This window comes from Phyllobates terribilis, unplaced genomic scaffold, assembly GCF_046119375.1.
Source record: "Phyllobates terribilis strain yellow unplaced genomic scaffold, ASM4611937v1 Scaffold_4__5_contigs__length_816908805, whole genome shotgun sequence".
In the NCBI taxonomy this organism is placed as follows: domain Eukaryota; kingdom Metazoa; phylum Chordata; class Amphibia; order Anura; family Dendrobatidae; genus Phyllobates; species Phyllobates terribilis.
The window spans coordinates 194,660,881-194,684,213 of NW_027362764.1; the positions used below are offsets into that span (position 1 = coordinate 194,660,881).

General features: G+C 40.7%; 1 protein-coding gene across 4 annotated transcripts in view; it reads right to left on the reverse strand.

Annotated features, from left to right (window-relative positions):
* Nucleotides 1–3,031: 3,031 nt before the first annotated feature.
* The window catches only part of SLC4A7 (solute carrier family 4 member 7), a 153,432-nt gene continuing 133,130 nt past the window's right edge, over nt 3,032–23,333 (reverse strand). Inside the window, exons 17-26 of one of the 4 annotated variants that reach the window (XM_073678018.1) lie at nt 16,935–17,096; nt 15,844–15,957; nt 15,440–15,601; nt 11,970–12,221; nt 11,569–11,637; nt 11,019–11,192; nt 10,807–10,938; nt 8,421–8,521; nt 6,547–6,654; nt 3,032–4,195 (exon numbers count right to left, since the gene is read on the reverse strand). In XM_073678018.1, coding sequence (XP_073534119.1) covers nt 4,114–4,195; nt 6,547–6,654; nt 8,421–8,521; nt 10,807–10,938; nt 11,019–11,192; nt 11,569–11,637; nt 11,970–12,221; nt 15,440–15,601; nt 15,844–15,957; nt 16,935–17,096 — 1,356 coding nt within the window. In that variant the 3' untranslated portion in view covers nt 3,032–4,113. The remainder of the gene's footprint in view (nt 4,196–6,546; nt 6,655–8,420; nt 8,522–10,806; nt 10,939–11,018; nt 11,193–11,568; nt 11,638–11,969; nt 12,222–15,439; nt 15,602–15,843; nt 15,958–16,934; nt 17,097–23,333) is intronic. The other 3 variants (XM_073678017.1, XM_073678020.1, XM_073678019.1) reach the window with 3 other exon arrangements.

Genomic DNA, 23,333 nt, shown 5'->3' on the forward strand with positions numbered 1-23,333 from the left:
ATATAGTTTGCATTTATTCTAAATTTCCCAACAGATTATAAAGGCAGGGTTTTCACATCTCAGTTATAACAAGAAACTCACATATTTGTCATAAAAACTAACAAAATATAATTTATGGTTTTGGAACTTGCTTTGGATTTTGTTACAAAAGAAGAACAAAAAAAACAAACACCATTTTCAATACAAAAAACAGTAATTAAAAAAATCTTTTGCTGTGCTTTCATAAAGTTCATCAGTATAATAAATACTAACTGTCTGGCTATAGTCGTGTAAGGTAACCAAACAACGGAAGACAACACAGTTGTACACAAGATACTAAAGAGAAAATGTACGACAAAAGAAGACGACATCTTATTTGTATTGTGAGAAAATTCAGGTAAATTCTTCCATGTTTCAAGTTCAGAACGTAATTGATGCTCCAAAAATCATACAAGCTCGCATCACCCATTTAATCCAAATGCTAAAAATATACAAAAATACTTAAATAAAAAAAAAAGGTCTTTAGTCTATTAACGTCCTACAAAAGGGAGCAAAGTGTAAACATACCAACAGATTAAAGAGAGTAACGCAGCTTTTTTTTTTATTAAAGGTTTGATCAGCCTATGCAAAGTTATATATCTTTGCATTATACTCAATTACCTTATTTTTCATGACATTATGCCGCTTCCTTTTCTCTCAAACAAGCTGAAATTGCTGTTTTAAGTGCTTAGTTCTAATTTTTACAATCTTTGAACTGAACTTCTAGTAAGAACCCATACGCAATCACTATTTACAAAACACTAAGGGCTCGTGCATACGACCACTTAAAGAGACGAGTGCTATCCGTGGTTTTGACGGATCGCACTCGTACCCATGTTATTTTATGGGGCTGTGTACATGTCCGATTTTTTCTTTGGACTGCATCGCAGCATGCACGATTTGCCTCCGTGATTCAGACCTGCACTCGCCCATTCAAGTCTATGGATCCGTGAAAAAAATTGAACCGCACTTGAATGGCATCTGAGTGCAGTTCGATTTTCAGATTGACATAATGGATAAACCTTTTATTTTTTTTCTTCACCTTCAAGAAAATCAAACCCCACTCTGATCAAAGTCTGATTAGCATAATTGTTCCATTTTTCTCAGATGGAGAGAAAACGGGAGTGTGACCCCAGCCTTAGTGTGAGCTACTCGGCTTCCCTCCAAACTGCTCAGACAGGGATTATTTAAGTATGGATTGTTGCTAAATCTACAATTCAAAGCAGTTTGTAAAAAAAGCATGAACCAGGCAGTTAAAACTGCACTTTCAGCATGGTGTTTGGAAGATAAGAAAGCAAAATATTACAACTTTGCAAAATTAATTAAAATAATAATAAAAAAATGTAGTTAATCTTTAAGGAATATTCCAAACCGACAAGACTGCAGCCGCTCGCCTACTCACCAGGGGTCATTACTTTTATCACAGATATCTGAATATATAGGAACATGAATGGAAATACATCTACACATGCAGGGACGTATTTCACATACAATATTGCAAAATAAAACTTCCATCTGACAGTCTGAGTGTGATAACTTTTTGTTTGGTGGGTCACTGGAACTCAACATGTTTGATCAATCTGTTTCAGTTTACCATGGGCGAAATGCCAGCCTCACACAGAACAAATAAAAGCAATGAGTATGTATGTGTTCAGCTATAGAGTTAAAAAATTCTCAAAATTCAAAGGGAACATAAAACAATTTAAGAAAAAGGAACGTAAAACCTTACAGATAAGAATAAAAATATGCAAAAATGCATAATTATTTTTTTAATAGAACACCGCACATTTTATGACAGAGGAAAAAAGGAAAGAAACTGGAAATTACCAAGTTATGGACAAGTCATTACACAAATTTAAAATGGAGGAAAAAAAACTCATCCAGATTGTAACAATTTTATATGTAATCACGATACTAAACCGCTAGGCTCCTCCATCTGAAGAAGCACCGGACAGTGGCGGCAGCGCAGGAGGAGCTTTTGGTGAATTTAAACCATTTACAGCAATGCAGTTACCCCTTCACCAGGACCTACTACTAGTGAGAAACAGGACAGAAATGCCAGACAAACTATGACGCGGTCACTCAGTGCCATATAAATTGCCCTTTCAAGCAGCTGGGGTCAATTTCTTCTTCCAGATGGCCTACTAAGTTTCCACAAACACCAGGACCAATATTTTGCACCTTTACATTGTCACCTACAATTATTCAGCTAAAGACTATATTGTAACGTAATAGCCATTTATAAGATTCGTGCTGTATTTGATCAGGTGACACTTTTATAGGTTTGCTTTTATTAGCTTAAAAACAGTGAGTAAATTTTAATTAATAGATTATGTATTTCTAGTTATTCGATTTCAGCATTTTTTTTTATGTGCATTTATGGGTTTTTTGGGGTAGGCAACGGACAAAATAATGAGCTAATACTTTGCTAGAATTCCATTAGATGTCTGGTTTTTAACGGGAGCATTTCGCCAAAGTTTTTACATGATTACAGTAAAACTAGATACAGATTTTTTTCTAAATCATTCTTTATTTACGGATTGTAGAATTTTTCATTCCTATTTTCTGTCCACAATTAGAGGAAGCAGCTCAGGTAAGATGGCTACCCCCATAAGCAGCAGTTCTGAGATTTGCTTTCTACTATGGTCATCCTGCCTGTGAGGACTCTTTATACATAAAGGGGACATGGTTATAATAAAAAAAATAAAAAAAAGGGGGTATTCCCATCTCTAAGATCCTATTCCAATATGTAGTAGGTGGAATAATAATATTAGCAAATACCAACAATTAGAAATTTAGTATAATTCTTCTGATTCACTAGGTCACTTAACCAATGTGCAGGGCATTGCAGTAGCTTCGGTATCCATGGTTACGACCACCACTAAGAACTGTCACTATATCAGTGGTCGTAACCATGGATACCCAAGCTGCTGCAATGCCCTGCACATGGGGTAAGCGACATAGTGAATCAGAAGAATTATACTAAATTTCTAATTGGAGGTATTTGCTAATATTATTATTATTATACCTACTACATATTGGGATAGGATCTTGGGAGATGGGAATACCCCTTTAAGTTAAAAACATTAGGTCATTTTCTGATTACACGCTCCCTTTAAGTTGTTCTTATGCCATTATCCATATTCATTTACTCATAGTTTCTCTAACCCTGAGAACCAAAAGCCTATGACGATCTCATTAACAAGATGTAGTGTATAGTAATTCAACTAAAAGCTCAAATTGAATAATACGATCGATTCACCATTTTACTACAAAAATAAACTAATAGTTGCTACCTGGACCATTAGGTCAATAATTTCCACCGCCTGTTAAAGCGATACATATATGCAGCTGAAATTAAACGGCCGCATCACTGGTTTGTAGCAAATTTGGCAAAAAAAAAATTATAGGTCATAAAAATGGGACCTATGAAGCACTGATGTGGCTTTTATTGCACAAACATCCTGAGTTGATTGACTCATGTTATACATTGGGAGATCAGTGCGCCTGTCAAATCATTACTTGTATCATTCATTCAGTAAGAATGACAGGCTGTTTTATCAAGCTATTATATTAAAGTCGAGTAGCTGCTGAATTACAAAAAGGACAGAAAACTAGTGAATGGGAAACATAATGTAACTAAAATGCTTCTTATGGCACTAGTACACAATATGACCATTGTGAAGCAGACAGATTTGCATTACACATCATCGTGGTAAAATAGGGTTACCTTATGAAAGGTACGGGAATGACAAATGTAGGACTGTCTGATGGACTGGTACAAACACTATCCCTTGATGACAGGTTATTAAATATACAATAAAATCAATTAAAAAGAAGTCGATAAAAAAATTCCTATTGAATAAATAATCGCAGAGTAATCATCCTGTGCCACATTACAATTGAGACAGCCCGCTTCAGATCCTGTATGAACACATACAGTATTTACAGTGCTAATAATTTAGGAGGTGCACATACAGTATTCTGGAAATGTTTTCACGCGCTGATGGTCGGATATTCACGTGCGCTCCATTCACACACACGTCACACACTCTCGCACGCGCTCCTTTCCACACGTTTCTTCTTGACACGTTTCTATAGGGAGGTTTCGGCATCCACGTATTTTCGGAAACTTTCATCTTCTAGGGTGATTTTCACGCTAACTGGTTTGTCAGGACTGCGAAAACAAGCAAATAATGAATCCGTAGGCAGAATCTAACACACAAAAAAAATCTTTCTTCATTAATACTATTCCCCAATATTAATGCAATAAACAGCTATACCCCAGACAATATTCTCCATCTATAAATTACGCACTTAACACATTATACTGCGCATAAAGCCAATACTGATGGTCATTTATAACTATTAAGGCTTGTTCACATGTTGTGTTTATGCAGTATTTTACAGTACCAGCAAAGTGACAGATTCCATAAATCTCTTGCACACACTGCTTATTCTTTCCTTGCAGATTTGAACCTTCAATGTGTTTTTTTTAAATCTACAGCATGTCAATTCTTTGTGTTTTTGCAGCGGATGGGAAAAAAAAAAAAAAAGACAAAAAAACATGCAAAAATGCGTATTTCCTGAGAACACTTCAGTATTTGCAAAATATTTTTCTACTGCAAAAGCCAAAATGTGTGCACTTATCCTTAAAGGTCATGTGAAATGGAGAGCAAATTATAGAACATATCGAGTAGATATCATTTTTGATGTTGACCTTAAATAAAGCCAATAATCTGTTGGTGTGAATGTGGTCATTGGATCACACCTTCTCAACAAGTGAAATGTCTGTTTCTGCCAACTAAACAGCTCCTGCTCAATTACACAGACTTTACCAGCGTTTTGTAAAGGAAAGAATAAGGAGGGAAACCAGTTCTAATGTTTTTCAAGATGGCTGTAAAGTATAAGAAACATATATAGAGCAAAAAAACCCAAACAATTCTTCAATAGTAAAGTAATTAATATAACTGTCTCATACATGACATTTTACAAGATCTCTGTTGCTATTGATCAAAACTTACACACCGAAATATAGAAATTATATATATATATATATATATATATATATATATATATATATATATATATATATATATATATATATATATATATATATATATATATATATATATATATATATATATATATATATATATATATACACACACACATATATTATTTTATATATCTATCTATATATACATATATTATATATATAATAAAACGCACAAACATACACACAGTCCTAGTCAGTTCTCTAACTACACGTGACAATGTTAGAGGTTCCTTAGCTGTGAGGACCGTACATACTTTTCTTGCAGATTAGGTTAGTGTCTATGCATTTTGATCTTTATATGTGGTGTATTAACAAGTCATATTTTTTTGATATGTGAAAAATGGATGCAGCAAGGATTGTAAAAATGGACATGGCCTAAGGATGGGTCCTCCAGATTGAAGAAAAAAAAATAGAAGATTTTACATTAATTTGACAACTTGCCAGGCACAATTTGGTGGTAGCCCAACTTTGAGGAGTGGAAAATACATGACACCTTTTTAATTTAATTAAAAGTTCATTAAAAGGGGTATTCCCATCACCAAGATCCTATCCTAATATGTAGTAGGTGTAATAATATTATTATTATTAATAGCAAATATCTCAAATTAGAAATGTCATATAGTTTTTCTGATTTGCTGTCTCTTTCCTCATGTGCAGACATTGCAGGACCTTAGGTATCCATGGGTACGTCCATTGATAAAGTGACAGTTAGCTAGTTGCTAATGGTTGTAACCATGGATACCTAAGGTTCTGCAATGTCTGCACATGAGGAAAGACAGAATCAAAAACAACTATACTACATTTCTAATTGGAGGGATTTGCTAATATTATTATATATTATATATATATGAGGTATTTGCTAATATTATTACTACATCTACTACATATTGGGATAGGATCTTGGAGATGGGAATACCCCTGTACGTCAAATGACACATTAAGTTAATAGAAAGTAAAACTGGTCATCTACCATAACTAAATGTATGTACACTGCAATATACCATGTGATGCTTCACAATGGAAAATCTTAATTACATATTGGCTGATGTAGTCTGATGTGTTTGGAGCGATTGATGACCATGTTCATCAGACCATTTTCACTTAATGGAATAGGGGCCTCAAGACTTTACATTCTTCTTCATTAAATGGGACATTTCAGTATAATCCACAAAGGATAAACACTATTCTCCGTTGTTGAGGATTTGATCCATTTTTCAACCAGGTCACACAATAACATTCTGATGCAATGTGCATGCAGAAAAATATGCGGAAAATATAATCTGAAGTGCTAAAAATACATTTAAACTAAATCATAAAAAACAAAAGAAAGGGTAAGAAAAATAGCAAAATAAGTATAAGAATGATTGCATATTATGCACACAACTCCAATATAAGCCAGTGTCGGCATTTAGTGCGGGACTACCCAGAAGTGCCATTAGACAATGAATAAGTGAACTGGTGATAGCTACCTCTGGTTACACTTGGTTACTTTGGCATTTTCAGGGTTCATAGACAGGGCCTTCCACTGTGCAGTTTTTGCCATCTCATCTGATATGTTTACAACTGATGGGTCAAGGCTAGAGAATAAACATAGGATGTGGTTAGTAGCAGCTTCTGCAAAAGCATTAAATTTAATTACTTGGTTGATCCTAATTGGAAGCAAAGTCTCTTTTCTCTTCCACTTACACATTAGGAAAGAGAAAATTACAAATGTTTGAAGCAAAATGCGGGTAAATGGCACCGGCAGAATATTAACAATGAAACAAATGCATAGTAATTAGCCAACCTGAACGTAAGCATTGATCACAATAACGCCTCACTCACATGTTCCATTTTCATGGACATGTTATAGATATTTTTTGTTTGTTTTTCTCTAATGCAATAAAAAATTTAGACAGCCTTTTTTCTGCATACGAGAAAAAAGAACAAAAACTCAAACTGACATGTAAATCCAGAGTAATCTATATAGTTCATATCGTGTATGTGTAGAAAACAAAATGCAAAAGTTGGCAACCAGTTAGGTCACTGCATCCATTAGATGATCTGAAGTGAAATCATGAGAATTGAAATCCGCTTGCTGGGGAATAAAACGTTCTAGTTTCCTTCCATGGAAATGTTTACATGATGGAGATCAGCATGCACGAAAATGAAGGGTCTAAGGGAGCGGGAGAGCGCCAATTTGGCATAGGGAGAGTGGTAGGCCAGGCGATGCTCCCCAGAGGATTTATAGAAGACACAAGGTCAAAAGTGGCCAGTTTGTATTCCTATTTTATTGCATATGTATTTGTTGTTTTTTCAATCCGCAATGTAGTTCCAGATATATCAGCCTCTCGAAGCTATTTTTTATGGTCTATACAAGGGTGTGTGGCTAACAGGGTGATAATGCAGAGCAGCCTAAAGACACCTCCCAATAGAATCCTGTGAGCAGAGCCCCCTTGGTAAAGACCAGACAAATTCGCAAAACAAACTTTGATATTTTTTTTACTTTATTTTCGAGACCCTTTAGAAGACTTGAACCAGAGTTCCTTGCTTGTTCTATATACTGCAATACTATGTTATTGTAGTATACAGTGCGAATGATAGTCTCCTATGAAGCCTCACATGTGGCTAGACTTCACAGGAGTATCAAGGTGGCAGCCATGGGAGTTTTTGAGCAGCAACCACCACCATGGTAACCGTTTGGCAATACGCAAATTACATTGATGCATGCATCGGCATTCATTACCTTTAATTGCCACAGCGACTTTTATAAAAATGGTAAAATAGTAGCGATCTGAGTAAGCTCCAGTAGCTGCAGTTACTGACAAATGCCAGCTGTATAACACAGACACCAACATAGATGCACAATTATCTCCATATGCCAAGGGTGCCTATGGGGCACGTATGGCATCTGCAATAACTTGCTACCTGAAAGGCACAAATCCATACATGTCTGATATATATTAAAAATTGTTGATGGGAAAAAAAAACAAAAACACACAGGTTGTGCCGGTGTAGCACAAGCATTTCAGACACCTTTTGCGTTTTTCACATATAGAACATGTACAGATAGACTATTGGTGCGTTCACATCTTCCCTAGTGGCGGCTACAGACACTAGAATACAATCATTTACATCTGGTCAGCGGATGTGAAGTTCTGCATCAGAAATACAGAGCTCAAATGTTAAAAGCGAGAACTGAATGTTGGGCCTAAAACAGCGAGGTGTGAAATTGGACATGAATTGTAAAAACTATATGGAAGAAGAATATGACTGCAATAAAAACAACTTGTACCAAAACAACATTTCATTTGTCATAAGATATACGTGCACACAGAACTACGGCACGCTGTATACTTCATACCTATACTTCAAGCTCTTCACAGGAATCTGAATAAGGCTTCTGCCCTCATAAGCGAGCTGCACATTGTCACTGTCCTCTGCTTGAAGCATTCGTTCAGCCTCCTGAAAACCAACATGAAACTTAACATAGGTTTCCCTGGATTTTTCAAAAATAAAAAAACGGCACTGACGACTGCAGAAACTACACACAGTGGGTACATAAAGTATTCAGACCCCTTTACATTTTTCACTCTTTGTTTCATTGCAGCTATTTGGTAAATTCTAACAAGTTCATTTTTTTTCTCATTAAAGTACACTCTGCACCCCATCTTGACTGAAAAAAAACAGAAATGTAGAAATGTTTGCAAATTTATTAAAAAAGAAAAACTGAAATATCACATGGACATAAGTATTCAGACTCGTGTTGAGCGAGTATGTTCTGTTCAGAGTATGCTCGGGCCAAGCTCTGAGTATTTACAGCTGCTCAGTGATATGGTTAAATCGCTCCCGTGTGCATGATTTGCAACTGCTTGACAGCTTTATTACATGTGAGGAATGTGTAAGAAATAGACAGTTTAATTAAACTGATAGGACTTGATTTGGAAAGGCACACACCTGTCTATATAAGAGCTCACAGTACATGTCGGACCAAATGAGAATCATGAGCTCAAAGGAACTGCCCAAGGAGCTCAGAGACAGAATTGTGGCAAGGCACAGATCTGGCCAAGGTTACAAAAGAATTTCTGCATTACTCAAGGTTCCTAAGAGCACAGTGGTCTCCATAATTCTTAAATGGAAGAAGTTTGGGACATGGCCATCCAGCCAAACTGAGCAATTGTGGGAGAAGAGCCTTGGTGAGAGAGGTAAAGAAGAACCCCAAGATCACTGTGACTGAGCTCCAAAGATGCAGAAGGGAGATGGGAGAAAGTTCCACAAAGTCAACTATCACTGCAGCCCTCCACCAGTCGGGCCTTTATGGCAGAGTGACCTGACAGAAGCCTCTCCTAAGTGCAAGACATATAAAAGCCTGCATACAGTTTGCTCAAAAACACATGAAGGACTCCCAGACTATAAGAAAAAATATTCTCTGGTCTGATGAGACGAAGATAGAACTTTTTGGTGATAATTCTAAGCGGTATGTGTGGAGAAAACCAGGCACTGCTCATCACCTGCCCAATACAATCCCAACAGTGAAACATGGTGGCAGCATCATGCTATGGGGGTGTTTTTCAGCTGCAGGGACAGGACGACTGGTTGCAATTGAAAGAAACATGAATGCGGCCAAGTACAGATATATCCTGGATGAAAACCTCTTCCAGAGAGCTCTGGACCTCAGACTTGGCCGAAGGTTCACCTTCCAAGACAATGACCCTAAGCACACAGCTAAAATAACAAAGGAGTGGCTTCAGAACAACTCTGACCATTCTTGACTGGCCCAGCCAGAGCCCTGACCTAAACCCAATTGAGCATCTCTGGAGAGACCTGAAAATGGCTGTCCACCAACGTTCACCATCCAACCTGACGGAACTGGAGAGGATCTGCAAAGAAGAATGGCAGAGGATCCCCAAATCCAGGTGTGAAAAACTTGTTGCATCATTCCCAAGAAGACTCATGGCTGTACTAGCTCAAAAGGGTGCTTCTACTCAATACTGAGCAAAGGGTCTGAATACTTATCACCATGTGATATTTCAGTTTTTCTTTTTTAATAAATTTGCAAAAATTTGTACAGTCAAGATGGGGTGCACAGTGTACTTTAATGAGAAAAAGAAATGAACTTTTTAGAATTTACCAAATGGCTGCAATGAAACAGAGTGAAAAGTTTAAAGGGGTCTGAATACTTTCTGTACCCACTGTATATTTGACTAGAACAATTACCAGAGAACTTCCCATACTGCTTACTCCTACATCATCCACACGGTGTCCTCCATCGCGCTCCTGCGCAGGCACACTTCTCTTTGCCCTGCTGAGAGCAGAGCAAAGTTCTGTAGTGCGCATGCTCCGGGAAACGCAAAAGAGCGCTGATGAACCGGAAGTAAAACCAGAGCATGTGCACTGTAGTACTTTCATCTTCCCGCAGCAGGGCAGAGAGAAGTGCGCCTGCGCAGGAGCGCGATGGGAGACACTGTGTGGATGATGTAGGACGCCACATCCAGAAGAAGAAGGGAAGGAGGACAGACTCGCAAGAGAGGAGGCAGCGGATCAAAACCAGAGAGGCGCCATCAGATCGGACCGCCCCAACTCTAAGTATGATAAAGCTATTTTTTGTAATCTGCAGAGAAAATTAGGGTGTTTTTTTTTACAGCATTCTAGTATGCTGTAAAAAAACGCCCTAATGGTGTTAGCCGTACTTTATATTTGGAAAAACCTGGTGACCGGTTCCCTTTAACAGTTTCAATATTTACACATACCTCCTTCTCCTTTTTCTTTTTATCATCTTCTTTCTTTTTCTTACTTTCAGGCATCAGATCATCCAGCCAGCTCAACTCACGTTTGGTAAAACCAAAATCTAAAAGTTTTCGGATAAATACCAGCGCAAGAACCTTAAAAACAAAGACATCGGAGACAGTTGTAAATCTTCCTCGATACAAGCACTTTATTAATGATTGAGAAGGACATTTACCATCATTGGGAAGACAACAGCAGCTGCAGATGCTTTGATCACCCACAACAGCACAAGACACGTCAGCTGTATGACCGTGAACACGTGGACTTTCCAGAGGGGAACATAGCGTAGATAGATCAGATCTGGCTGATGTTTAGCAGGCATTCCAAACAACTTGATGCGGTCGAAAAACTGTAATGTATATGTCGAAAGATTACTTTATTGTCTATAATAAGATGACTTAAGCTGGCTATACCATTTGGATTGATGTTGGTCAAACACGTTTCTGATATTTACTCCTCCACCGGTATGCAAGGTCTACTTAGCGGAGTGTGTATGTGTACTGAATAGACATGGGAGTGACCCGCTACCAGACACCTTGATTGGCTACACTAGTCATATGACATAATTATGTTAAGTAACTGCCAGAAGACACAGCACTAACATTGCAAGAACCATATTATATATATTATAATATATTTACTTTTTTTTTTAAACCTAGGATACTTTATCAGTTAAGTAGCGATTGTCCAGTATAAGAATATGGATTTAAAGAAAGAGGACTGACCTGAATACCCTTCAATGATGAAGCGCCCATATACAGGAACACACCATACAGAACTGGCATTGGAATAAACTGGAAGTACAGTCACATCAGTGTGTTAGTTGCTTTATATGCCGTGGTTTTTTTTTTTTGTTTTTTGTTTTTTAAACACATGACCATGAGGCAAACATGACAAATTCACAGACACCAAAAAATCCACAACATCTTATTTTTTTTCAAGCAAAGTTTGACATGTTTTTCATTTGTCTTCTCTGTGCTTTGACTCTTACATAGACTTCCAGTATCTCCATCCAAAACAGCAAAAATAACAGATGTAAATTTATTACATGTGGTACCCTCTCCAAGACTTGGTATAAAGACATCCTTTATATTCACGCAAACATTAATTGTGCTCCTCACCTTACCTTCAATACAGAGGTCATGAATACGGACAGTCCCATCAGAACAAAGATCAGAAGGCCCGTCACTCGCTGCTCTCTGATGCCCAGGAATTTTGGCTGCTCTCCTGGAGCAGAACATTCAGATTCCACTTTTAAGCTGTTAACGTGGCTGATGGATAGAACAGTTGCAGCTACAAACCACGGTAAGCCCATGATGGAACAAATCCCCAGCATGACAGAGACCATGAACAAGTCAAGATGATAGCCGCAACCCTTCTGTAGAGCCAAACAAAGCGAACAAGTCGTCAGACACATTACTATAACTACCCATGAAAGCGGCAATTTATGAGGGGCTTTGTGCCAAATTTAGTGTCGCTGAAAATATTCTGATGTGCACGCAGTAAATTACTGAGATACTGCCTGGATATGAAGAATTAACCATTACTTCTTCAAAGAAAAGGAAAGCTACTCCAAACATATGATCTTACGGTAAGGCCATGTTCACATGTTGCGTTTTTGCTGCATTTTTTTATGCAAATTTTAAGCTGTTTTACATTACCAGCAAACGCTATGAGATTTCAGAAATCCCATGCACACACTTTTTTCCCTGGCTGAATTGGAAAACTGCAGCATGTCACTTCTTTCAGTGTTTTTGCAGCAGCAATTTTTCACACATAGAAAGCAATGAGTAAATGCAAAAATGCAGCAAAAAAGAAGGTATCAGGTTTTGCTGTGTTTTTGGTGCAAAAACCTCAGGAAGTGGAATCATGTTTTTTTTATGCACTAAACTTTATCAGCATGCACAAGAGACAAATGTACCTGACAAACGCAGCAAAAAACTCAGCAAAACCTGCTTTTTGTAAGCAGCTCCTTTACTGCCAAGAGAGCAGGTTTTGCCTACAGAAAAAACGCAGCAAAAACGCAACGTGTGAACATAGTCTAAAATGAAAAACTGCTGCGTTTTTGAAAACTGCAGCATATCACTTCTTTCAGCGTTTTTGCGGTGTTTTTACACCCATAGAAAAGCAATGAGTAAGTGCAAAAACACAGGTATCAGGTTTTGCTGCCTTTTTAGCAAACAAAAGCAGGTACAGCAGTATGTGAAACATATTTATTTTTGTGATTTTCCCAAGTTGAAACCATAATGTCTTTGGTCCTCACCTGAGATGGCAGTTGGGATTAGTACAGTTTAATTAAATTAGTGATGTGTTAAAGTAAATATTGGCTGACCTAGGTGTGAAATTGATCAATAACTGACCAACTCAAGGGCCAACCAAGGTGTGAAAGTCAACAGTGTCCTACAAACTCAATGCTCTGCCAATGGGTTAGGTAAACTATTCCTGACCAATTCAACTCCCTCCCCTGTTACATTTGCAATTGTGTATTTTTTCATGAACTCTTGTGAACTTTTTTGTTCAGAATTGTCACTTTTTTTCAGACACAAAAATCTTTTTCTACTAAATAATTTGATCAATTTGCCTTTTTTTCCAAAATGATTTTGTGGTTTCACAATTGTCTTGCATCGTTGGCCTAACACCTTGCATTGTTCATGCTGCTGAGGTGGAAACAAAGCTGAACTTTGGGATCCTGAAAAACGCAGCAAGCCTGCTTTTTGTAAGCAGCTTCTCTGTTAAGAAAACAGGTTTTTCCTGTAGAAAAAAAACGTAGCAAAAACGCTACGTTTGAATATAGCCCAATTGTGTTCTGTTATAGTATCAGCCCTTTCATATTTTAATGATTGGTGAGGTGGTGGGGTGACAACTATGTAGCAGGAGCGTCAACGAGCACTGCAGTCGACATCCCCAGTATATAGGAAGCCTACAGGCCCGTCCTAGCTGAAGATAAACAGTGCCACAAAAGTTTTCCATCCTCTTCGGAACAAGAAAACAGAAAGATCAAGAGGATATCCCAACATTTTTTATACAGGTTTCAGGTCCTTAGGAGATAGAGTCTGTCTCACATGTATGTGTGAAAACATGAGGTTTCTCCACATAATGATTTTAATGACTGCCCACCTACGACTGTAACCATGACCAAATCATCACATCACAACTAGGGAAAGGGGGGGGGGGGCATAAGCCAAAATGATGATATAACATGCAAGTAATAACCATTAACAAACTTTATTATCAATAAATACATGCAGCTGAGGTGCATAAATAGACACATACAAAGAATTTAACTGTATTCGAAAATGACACGCATGGTGGAAATGTACATATGTATACCTATGGTCCTATGATAGCCAATACCTATAATGGAGGCTGACAAAATCACTAGGACTCTATGGATCAAGTGACTATACAATAATAGGGAGTACGTGGCAAGAGGGACTTGCATATTAATAGTGTCACTGCAAAAGTATACAAGTATATGTGTGCACAGTGCACTAGCACACAAACAATAAGGTAGGTACCTACTATGAATAGAGGCCACCGGAGAGTCACCACCACCAGCGCATCAACCTCGACACACGTTTCGGAAACGGCTTTTGTCAAGGTACGTACATAGTAACAGAAGATCCGGTATAAAAAGGCACCGCCGGCCAATAAAAGCCAAGTAATCTGCACACCCATAACTGGAAGCGTCTGTATCTTAGTTATCATGCCGCGTTTACCCAGAAATACTGTGCGCCACCCGGAAGGGACACGTGCATACCCATGGTACTGTAGGTACTTACCTTAATGTTTGTGTGCAAAGTGCACTGTGCACATATATACTTGTATACTTTTGCAGTGACACTATTAATATGCAAGTCCCTCTTGCCACGTACTCCCTATTATTGAATAGTCACTTGGAGTCCTAATGATTTTATCAGCCTTCATTATAGGTATTGGCTATCATAGGACCATAGGTATACATATGTACATTTCCACCATGAATGTCATTTTAGAATACAGTTGAATCCTTTGTATGTGTCTATTTATGCACCTCAGCTGCATGTATTTATTGATAATAAAGTTTAATGGTTATTACTTGCATGTTGTATCATCATTTTGACTTATTGCCTTTCCCCCTTTATCTACAAACTTGGTAAAGAAGGACTGATTGCTGGAACCCTCAGGCTCATCAGAACAGGTGCACAAACTCCATATCCCTCTTCGGAATAAACCACAAATGCTCTCAGCCACTCCATACAAAGCTAGGATTCTAAAAAAGACTGCTGAGTACAGGGCTTGGAGGTTTTGATCTGCCAAATTCTCACTGAATCAAACCAGCAAGGTGTAAGCTTGATCAACCCTCCATTCAGAGTCTTCCTCGCTTTTGTTGTGCAGTGAGGAGCAAAAGGGGGCTCAGGATCCTATTTTAGTGATTGGTGGTGCCCACTGCGGTTAGACCTTTCTCACCAAGCCAAAGTATAGTGGAAGTTATAAATGTCTATGTAGAGTTGTCCAATTATGCCACACAACAAGATTACAATAATTCAGCATCCTATGGGCCAGCTTATGCCTAAAGAGCTATTCTTTAAGAATTTGCAAGGAGAACATTATTACCTTTAGCTTGTGTTCCTTCCGGTTAATGATCACAGCGGTAATTTGCTGATCCATGAAGATCAGAATAGTGCATAGCAGTGCTGGGATGGCAGCAGCAAGTAAAGTCCACCAAGGATTAGGCCCAAGAGGATCTATTATCCATCCTCGATCTTTCAAAGTTGGCTTAAAAGGAAAACAAATACATGAACTAATTTAATAAACTTAATCAGGGTTACACAAAATTGTAAAGGATAATACACACCCATTATAAAAATTATACACACACATACATATTATATATCTACACATGCACACTCTACAATTAGACACATTCTGTTTTGCCATGAGTAGGAGACGTTACAGATCCTACAGATTTCACAGTAGAGATTCTTATAGTAAAGTGAAAAAAATTGGGCTTAATTTACCTCAAACTTTTCTGGAACGTGGAGCTTTGGTGATGGAATACCCACAAGGTAGTCGATGAGGACCATGATGACAATCGTGAGGAAAACGGCAAAATCGCTGATTGTAGAACGTACCTAGAGGAAGTATAGTTGATTTAAAGTAGACATCCTTCGATTGTATGCTCAGTGAGAAGCCACATTTTCTGTATGTTGATACAGTCAGCCAGGTAATCAGAGTTCTGTAATTTCTGGTTCGTAAAGGATCACTCACATGACGCCGACATCGGTGCCAGAACGATTCCATTAACTTATAATGGAGTCCATCAGGCTTCTGTTAGGGTGTCCGTTATTTTACTAGAAAAGCTGTACTATTTAAAGAAGTTGTCCACCACTTTATTATTGATGACCTATGCTTAAGACAGGTCATCAATGTCTGATTGGTCGGAGTCTGACACCTGGCACCCTTGCGATCAGCTGTTCTCTGTCGGCGGCGGGAGAACTGCTCAACTGCAGAGCTGCTCAGTGTTCGGATAGTGGCCCAGGCCGGGTACTTCACATCCGGCCGTACCCAGCCGAGGCCACTTTCAGAAGATGTAGCAGCTTCGCAATTGAGCATCTTTGGCTGCCGGCTCCAAGTAAAGCTGATCGGGGGGATGGTGGATGTCAGACTCTGACCGATCAGCCATTGTTGACCTATCCTAAGGATAAGTCATCAATGATAAAGTAGTGGACAACCTCTAAGTAAAAAACACGGAATTTGTGACAGCGCCTTTTTTACGGAGATGTGAGGCTAGCCTTATGTGTGATCTGGCTGATCAACAGTACAGAATCACATGACAAATAAGATCCTAGCAGTTTCCTATTTATTATAGTATGATCACTGATTTTAACAATCAGCTTATTAGGTGACTTAAGTGATCTCTTTAGTCGCTACATATGTAAAGGAAGGAGGACCTTTGGCAGTGAAAAATTAGCAAAGTCTAGCTAATCAGAAGGAGTTTGAGACCGGTCATGTTGTGGATTGGAGAATCTGCAGCCTGTCCTTGGGGTTTGCAATTATATGTATACATTTTTATTGTTCTGTATTTTGAAACAAAAAACAGGAAACATACCTTGGTTGGAAAATAATTCTTAAACTTGAATTGCTTCAGGAAGGATGAAAGGAAGAAGGTTGTAAAAAATAATATGACACACCAGAAGAAAACATCTGGTATATATGGACCATGGTGACCACAAGCTGGACCCTCAAACGACCCGTGATGGTCGATACATTGCTAGGAAAGATTAGAAATAAAAATGTATAATGAAGATAAGTTAACAAACTTTAAAAATGATTTCTAAATTCATGCAAATAAAGCGTAAATCACTAGAGAATGAAAAATTCTGCAACATCCTAAAACATGGACTTGCTGTTAGTGAATGAAACCATATTTACACACGAGAAGCTGCGTGTGATGGACACTAGTGCACTGCTCACTACAAGAGAGCTGCAGCCATTCCTTTTCTAGTCCGTTGTATATGATCCGAATATTTCTTTTCGCCGACAGTAAGCAGAGATCTTACACATGGCGAGTAACATATAGAAATAATATCAGAAAGTTTGAGAAAATATTTGAAAAAATATTTGATAATATTCCGCATTAAAGGAAATCTGTGAGCATAACTCCACACCCCAAACTACACTGCTCAAAAGAATAAAGGGAACACTCAAATAACACATTCTAGATCTGAATGAATGACATATTCTCATTGAATACTTTGTTCTGTACAAAGTTGAATTAGCTGACAACAAAATCACAGAAAAATCAATGGAAATCAAATTTATTAACCAATGGAGGCCTGGATTTGGAGTTACCCCCAAAATTAAAGTGGAAAAACACACTACAGGCTGATCCAACTTTGATGTTACAGTGCTGGCCAATAGTATTGGCACCCCTGCAATTCTGTCAGATAATACTCAGTTTCTTCCTGAAAATGATTGCAATCACAAATTCTTTGGTATTATTATCTTCATTTAATTTGCTTGCAAGGAAAAAAACACAGAAGAGAATGAAGCAAAAATCAAATCATTGATCATTTCACACAAAACTCCAAAAATGGGCCGGACAAAAGTATTGGCACCCTCAGCCTAATACTTGGTTGCACAACCTTTAGCCAAAATAACTGCGAACAACCGCTTCCTGTAACCATCAATGAGTTTCTTACAATGCTCTGCTGGAATTGTAGACCATTCTTCTTTGGCAAACTGCTCCAGGTCCTTGATATTTAAAGGGTACCTTCTCCAAACTGCCATTTTGAGATCTCTCCACAGGTGTTCTATGGGATTCAGGTCTGGACTCATTGCTGGCCACCTTAGAAGTCTCCAGTGCTTTCTCTAAAACCATTTTATAGTGCTTTTGGAAGTGTGTTTTGGGTCATTGTCCTGCTGGAAGACCCATGACCTCTGAGGGAGACCCAGCTTTCTCACACTGGGCCCTACATTATGCTGCAAAATTTGTTGGTAATCTTCAGACTTCATAAGCCATGCGCACGGTCAAGCAGTCCAGTGCCAGAGGCAGCAAAGCAACCCCAAAACATCAGGGAACCTCCGCCATGTTTGACTGTAGGGACCGTGTTCTTTTCTTTGAATGCCTCTTTTTTTCCCTGTACACTATGTTGATGCTTTTTCCCAAAAAGCTCTACTTTTGTCTCATCTGACCAGAGAACATTCTTCCAAAACGTTTTAGGCTTTCTCAGGTAAGTTTTGGCAAACTCCAGCCTGGCTTTTTTATGTCTCGGGGTAAGAAGTGGGGTCTTCCTGGGTATCCTACCATACAGTCCCTTTTCATTCAGACGCCGACGGATAGTACGGGTTGACACTGTTGTACCCTCGGACTGCAGGGCAGCTTGAACTTGTTTGGATGTTAGTCGAGGTTCTTTATCCACCATCCGCACAATCTTGCGTTGAAATCTCTCGTCAATTTTTCTTTTCCGTACACATCTAGGGAGGTTAGCCACAGTGCCATGGGCTTTAAACTTCTTGATGACACTGCGCACGGAAGACATAGGAACATTCAGGTCTTTGGAGATGGACTTGTAGCCTTGATATTGCTCATGCTTCCTCACAATTTGGTTTCTCAAGTCCTCAGACAGTTCTTTGGTCTTCTTTCTTTTCTCCATACTCAATGTGGGACACACAAGGACACAGGACAGAGGTGGTGTCAACTTTAATCCATGTTAACTGGCTGCAAGTGTGATTTAGTTATTGCCAACACCTGTTAGGTGCCACAGGTAAGTTACAGGTGCTGTTAATTACACGAATTAGAGAAGCATCACATGATTTTTCAAAGTGTGCCAATACTTTTGTCCACCCCCTTTTTTAGGTTTGGTGTGGAATTATATCCAATTTGGCTTCAGGACAATTCTTTCTGTGTTTTTTTCATTGAAGACAAATTAAATGAAGAGAATAATACCAAAGAATTTGTGATTGCAATCATTTTCAGGAAGAAACTGAGTATTATCTGACAGAATTGCAGGGGTGCCAATACTTTTGGCCAGCACTGTATGTCCTTAAAACAAGTCAAAATGACGCTTGGTATTGTGTGTGGCCTCCACGTGCCTGTATGACCTCCCTACAACGCCTGGGCATGCTCCTGATGAGGTTGTGGATGGTCTCCTGTGGGATTTCCTTCCAGACCTGGACTAAAGCATCCGCCAACTCCTGGACAAGTCTGTGGTGCAACGCGACGTTGGTGGATGGAGCGAGACATGATGGCCCAGATGTGCTCAATCGGATTCAGGTCTGGGGAACGGGCGGGCCAGTCCATAGCTTCAATGCCTTCATCTTGCAGGAACTGCTGACACACTCCAGCCACATGAGGTCTGGCATTGTCCTGCACTAGGAGGAACCCAGGGACAACCGCACCAGGATATGGTCTCACAAGGGGTCTGAGGATCTCATCTCGGTACCTAATGGCAGTCAGGCCACCTCCGGCGAGCACATGGAGGGCTGTGCAGCCCTCCAAAGAAATGCCACCTCACACCATTACTGACCCACTGCCAAACCGGTCATGCTGAAGGATGTTGCAGGCAGCAGATCGCTCTCCACGGCGTCTCCAGACTCTCTCACGTCTGTCACATGTGCTCAGTGTGAACCTGCTTTCATCTCTGAAGACAACAGGGCGCCAGTGGCGACTCTGCCAATCCTGGTGTTCTGTGGCAAATGCCAAGCATCCTGCATGGTGCTGGGCTGTGAGCACAACCCCCATCTTTGGACATCAGGCCCTCATACCATCCTCATGGAGTCGGTTTCTAACCGTTTGTGCAGACATATGCACATTTGTGGCCTGCTGGAGGTCATTTTGTAGGGCTCTGGCAGTGCTCCTCCTGTTCCTCCTTGCACAAACGAGGAGGTAACGGTCCTGCTGCTGGGTTGTTGCCCTCCTATGGCTCCCTCCACATCTCCTGGTATCTGCTCCATGCTCTGGACACTGTGCTGACAGACACAGCTACCCTTCTTGCCACAGCTCGCACTGATGTGCCATCCTGGATGAACTGCACTACCTGAGCAACTTCTGTGGGTTGTACTGAAGACTAGTGTTGAGCCACACCCGTAGTGTTCGAGTTCGGTTCGGTTCGTCGAACACCCGTGTGTTCGCCGAACTGTTCGTCGAACTGTTCGTCGACCACCTTCGAACACCGTTAAAACCAATGGCAGGCAAACAAAAACACATAGAAACACATAGAAAACACCTTCAAAGGTGTCCAAAAGCTGACAAACTGCTCAGAAGACATAACTAACACATGGAAAAGTGACAAGTACATATAGTCATGCGAAAAGAAAAGAGGTGGAGGAGTAAAAGGAGGGGGAGACACAGATATAGGCATGTCATGCCCTTCTAAAATCCAAAAAGTGAGAAGCCGACACGGCCAGTCCGCTCCTGCCCGTGCCACCTCCGTGTCGCCGGGTTTGTGCCAGAGCCGCGGTGAACCCTGATGGCCAGCCCCCCTCTCCCAATACTGGTGCCTGTCCGCTGGTGGGTCGAGCGAGCCCCCCTGTGGTGGAGGCAGCTCTAAGCTTTTTAATTTAAATTGTCTCTCTAATTTGAATAAATACACTTTAAATCCATTTACAAGGATCTATTGGAGGGCAAGTCTCATGCCAGCAGCCGCGTAATTCCAGCTCCAGTAGCGTCCACTAAAGCTGCTGTAGTTAAAAAGCTTTTATAAGGATCGAGCTCGGCTGTCCACCGCAAGGCATCCTACTGCCAGTCCCAGCCCCTATGCCTTGGGGTGCCTCCTGATGCTCTTCACTGAGTATCCCATGGTCCCGAAGCATTTCCTTTGAAAAAATTAAGTGTCCAAACTACAGGTGGTGTAGCTTGCTTAACAGCCGGGATAATCCGCTGACTAGCAGACACTGCTACTAGGCACAAAGTATTTCCTGGGCTAGATGCAGTTAAAAATTTGTAATTAGATACTCTCGTTGGATGCTGAGAAAGCATTCCATAGAGTCTCCTGGCACGCCATATATGATTCTCTTAAAAAGCTTGGGGTAGGGGTCTAGGGGACCCTTTTATAGCCAAAATCACGGCCCTGTATCGCAATACGTCACCTAGGCTGAAGATAAATGGAACTGTAGCACCCTGAGGGCTCGGTTGCTACAGAGGTATTGCACCTCACCCAGAGGTGTGATATCTCACTCTCAGGTAAGGATGTAGTGTGGATCAGGACCCGACACCTGCATGCATTACACCACATTGCCGTGGGGCAGGGCGACCAATATGCCCCTGAGATGGGCACGACAGTCCCTGTCCCTGGCTGGAGTGGGGGGAGGGAACACTGAGGAAGGGGAACCCTGTAGTGCAGGAGCAGGGAGGAAGCAGTTCCTGGGTGCATTGAGAAGGGAGTATAAAAGGTGGGCACCATCTTAGTTCAGTGCAGAGAAGTCTGAGCAGAAGTGGCAGGGAGCAGGGGCTCTGCATGAGCTCTGCTCCGGAGGCGGGCCTAGTAACAGAGGCCCAGGCCTGGAAGAGGGAGAAGGAAGGAAGAGGAGCGGAGAAGGCTCCAGGAACGAGGAATGAAGGGATCCCAGGGGTGCGGACGCCCGAATCCACCTGCGTGGAGGGGTCAGGCCAAAGGGGGAGACCGGTCCCCGAACTAGTGGAGGCAGGAAACGACCCTCAGCTAGAAACCGGAGGCTCTGACATTTTATGTGGCGCAGCCCCTCGCTACACCCGCTAGGAAGGCACCACATAGGGTCAGGGAAACTGGCGCCAAGTTTACCAAGAGGAGGCCCGAGGCAGCCGGACAGAAGTGTTGGTAAGAAAGGCCATACAAAGGACACACAAAGGGGGTCCTGTGAAGTGCTCCAAAGTTATCTGGGAGTTGTCTGAGCCCCTCACCTGGTGAGCACAGTACGACGTGGGCAGCCGTTACCTGCAGACGTGGTCTGGATAATAAGAACTGTGAGTAAAGGCCCTGAACAGCATCACTGACTCCGTGTCGTTACTGCTGCTGCCCTGCACCATCACCCCCATCCTCCGCATACACTGCCCTGAGGCTATACTCCTCCCGTGGGGAGTTATGCTACGCTCTGCTGCACCCACAACACCAGCCTCAGCGGTCTGCCCTGTAGCGGCGGTTCACTCTGACCGCAATACACGGGTGGCGTAGTCGTACATTTAAACATCAAAACCACATAAATAGTTCCGCCACTGGTTTGACCGCCCTGAGCCACGGAACCGGGTCGCCGCCACGAAGACTACAACCACCAGCATCCACCAAAAAGGGTCCGGCTCCGGGTGTCCCAAGGCCCAGGGGGTGCGTCAGAACATTTTCATCACCTTTCACAATCACCAATGGGACAAGGCAGGGATGTCCTCTGTCCCCTCTCTTATACATCCTAGTGACGGAGCACCTGCTCTCATCAATTCGCCATAACCCCAATATTAGGTGGATTGAGGTGGGAGGCACCGAGTACAAGTGCTCTCTATGTGCTGATGATGTCCTAGTATATATCACTCAATCACATATATCCATCCATGCTGTTATGGCTGAAATAGATCACTTTGTTACATGGTCAAATTTTAAAATCAATGCAGCGAAGTCTGAGGCCCTCGATGTCTCCCTCCCCAAATCCATATAGGATTCCATCCAGTCCAACTTTCCCTTTGCCTGGCCCTCACAGGGTATCAAATACTTAGGAATTCCTATTCATAGAGACCTCTCCCATCTATGTTATCTTAATTTTGGGCCCTTTATTGAACAACTCCATACAGACCACGGTTGGCAAGTTAGAACTGTAAGATTCACTACGTGAACCGCTGGTGTTTTGTGGAAAAGCACATGTACACTGCGTTCCAAATTATTATGCAAAAAGTGTTTAGGAGTGATAAGGGAAGAATTTGTTTGTTTGTCAGTTAAACTCATTGATGGTGATGTGTGTCAGGGCTCTTTATATCACTGTAAGCAATTGCAGACACCTGTGCTAATTAGTTTGGCAGGTGTGTCCAATGAAAGGCAAGACTACT